We start from the raw sequence: 2500 nt of genomic DNA on the forward strand, positions 1-2500 counted from the left end.
AATAATAATAATAATAATAATAATAATAATAATAATAATAATAATAATAATAATAATAATAATAATAATAATAATAATAATAATAATAATAATAATAATAATAATAATAATAATAATAATAATAATAATAATAATAATAATAATAATAATAATAATAATAATAATAATAATAATAATAATAATAATAATAATAATAATAATAATAATAATAATAATAATAATAATAATAATAATAATAATAATAATAATAATAATAATAATAATAATAATAATAATAATAATAATAATAATAATAATAATAATAATAATAATAATAATAATAATAATAATAATAATAATAATAATAATAATAATAATAATAATAATAATAATAATAATAATAATAATAATAATAATAATAATAATAATAATAATAATAATAATAATAATAATAATAATAATAATAATAATAATAATAATAATAATAATAATAATAATAATAATAATAATAATAATAATAATAATAATAATAATAATAATAATAATAATAATAATAATAATAATAATAATAATAATAATAATAATAATAATAATAATAATAATAATAATAATAATAATAATAATAATAATAATAATAATAATAATAATAATAATAATAATAATAATAATAATAATAATAATAATAATAATAATAATAATAATAATAATAATAATAATAATAATAATAATAATAATAATAATAATAATAATAATAATAATAATAATAATAATAATAATAATAATAATAATAATAATAATAATAATAATAATAATAATAATAATAATAATAATAATAATAATAATAATAATAATAATAATAATAATAATAATAATAATAATAATAATAATAATAATAATAATAATAATAATAATAATAATAATAATAATAATAATAATAATAATAATAATAATAATAATAATAATAATAATAATAATAATAATAATAATAATAATAATAATAATAATAATAATAATAATAATAATAATAATAATAATAATAATAATAATAATAATAATAATAATAATAATAATAATAATAATAATAATAATAATAATAATAATAATAATAATAATAATAATAATAATAATAATAATAATAATAATAATAATAATAATAATAATAATAATAATAATAATAATAATAATAATAATAATAATAATAATAATAATAATAATAATAGGGGAGAGTATCCTAATTCGGACCCCCAGAAAATCTTCTAGCTATGCATGCCAAGCAAACCTACCAAACCTTGTAGGAAGAGGTGCACTGTATACGGGATGATACACTACGTGCCGGCTACGTGACATAATCATTCACCGCACCCGAGACATACACCACAGACCGGGTGTTTGGATTCTCAGCTACACGCGATGATGACGATCGATCATGCCAAGCACTGTATACGGGATGATACACTACGTGCCGGCTTCGTGACATAATCATTCACCGCACCCGAGACATACACCACAGTCCGGGTGTTTGGATTCTCAGCTACACGCGATGATGACGATCGATCATGCCAAGCACTGTATACGGGATGATACACTACGTGCCGGCTACGTGACATAATCATCCACCGCACCCGAGACATACACCACAGACCGGGTGTTTGGATTCTCAGCTACACGCGATGATGACGATCGATCATGCCAAGCACTGTATACGGGATGATACACTACGTGCCGGCTTCGTGACATAATCATTCACCGCACCCGAGACATACACCACAGTCCGGGTGTTTGGATTCTCAGCTACACGCGATGATGACGATCGATCATGCCAAGCACTGTATACGGGATGATACACTACGTGCCGGCTTCGTGACATAATCATTCACCGCACCCGAGACATACACCACAGTCCGGGTGTTTGGATTCTCAGCTACACGCGATGATGACGATCGATCATGCCAAGCACTGTATACGGGATGATACACTACGTGCCGGCTACGTGACATAATCATCCACCGCACCCGAGACATACACCACAGACCGGGTGTTTGGATTCTCAGCTACACGCGATGATGACGATCGATCATGCCAAGCACTGTATACGGGATGATACACTACGTGCCGGCTTCGTGACATAATCATTCACCGCACCCGAGACATACACCACAGTCCGGGTGTTTGGATTCTCAGCTACACGCGATGATGACGATCGATCATGCCAAGCACTGTATACGGGATGATACACTACGTGCCGGCTTCGTGACATAATCATTCACCGCACCCGAGACATACACCACAGTCCGGGTGTTTGGATTCTCAGCTACACGCGATGATGACGATCGATCATGCCAAGCACTGTATACGGGATGATACACTACGTGCCGGCTACGTGACATAATCATCCACCGCACCCGAGACATACACCACCGACCGGCTGCTGGCTCGCACACTGATGCATGGTAGGGTGACGGTCGACCATGCAATGCCGTGCTAGCCGGTCCGTACACTACGGTTCGGTCTGTGGGCGCAG

At 27.4% G+C, this 2500-nt stretch overlaps 1 protein-coding gene across 1 annotated transcript in view; it reads left to right on the forward strand.

Annotated features, from left to right (window-relative positions):
• The window catches only part of LOC129728600 (probable cyclin-dependent serine/threonine-protein kinase DDB_G0292550), a gene marked incomplete at its 5' end in the record, with an annotated part of 1641 nt that extends 402 nt beyond the window's left edge, over positions 1 to 1239 (forward strand). Inside the window, one exon of the mRNA XM_055687048.1 lies at positions 1 to 1239. This exon is cut by the window's left edge and continues 402 nt beyond it. Coding sequence (XP_055543023.1) covers positions 1 to 1239 — 1239 coding nt within the window.
• Positions 1240 to 2500: the final 1261 nt, after the last annotated feature.

Source organism: Wyeomyia smithii, chromosome 3 (genome assembly GCF_029784165.1).
Source record: "Wyeomyia smithii strain HCP4-BCI-WySm-NY-G18 chromosome 3, ASM2978416v1, whole genome shotgun sequence".
In the NCBI taxonomy this organism is placed as follows: domain Eukaryota; kingdom Metazoa; phylum Arthropoda; class Insecta; order Diptera; family Culicidae; genus Wyeomyia; species Wyeomyia smithii.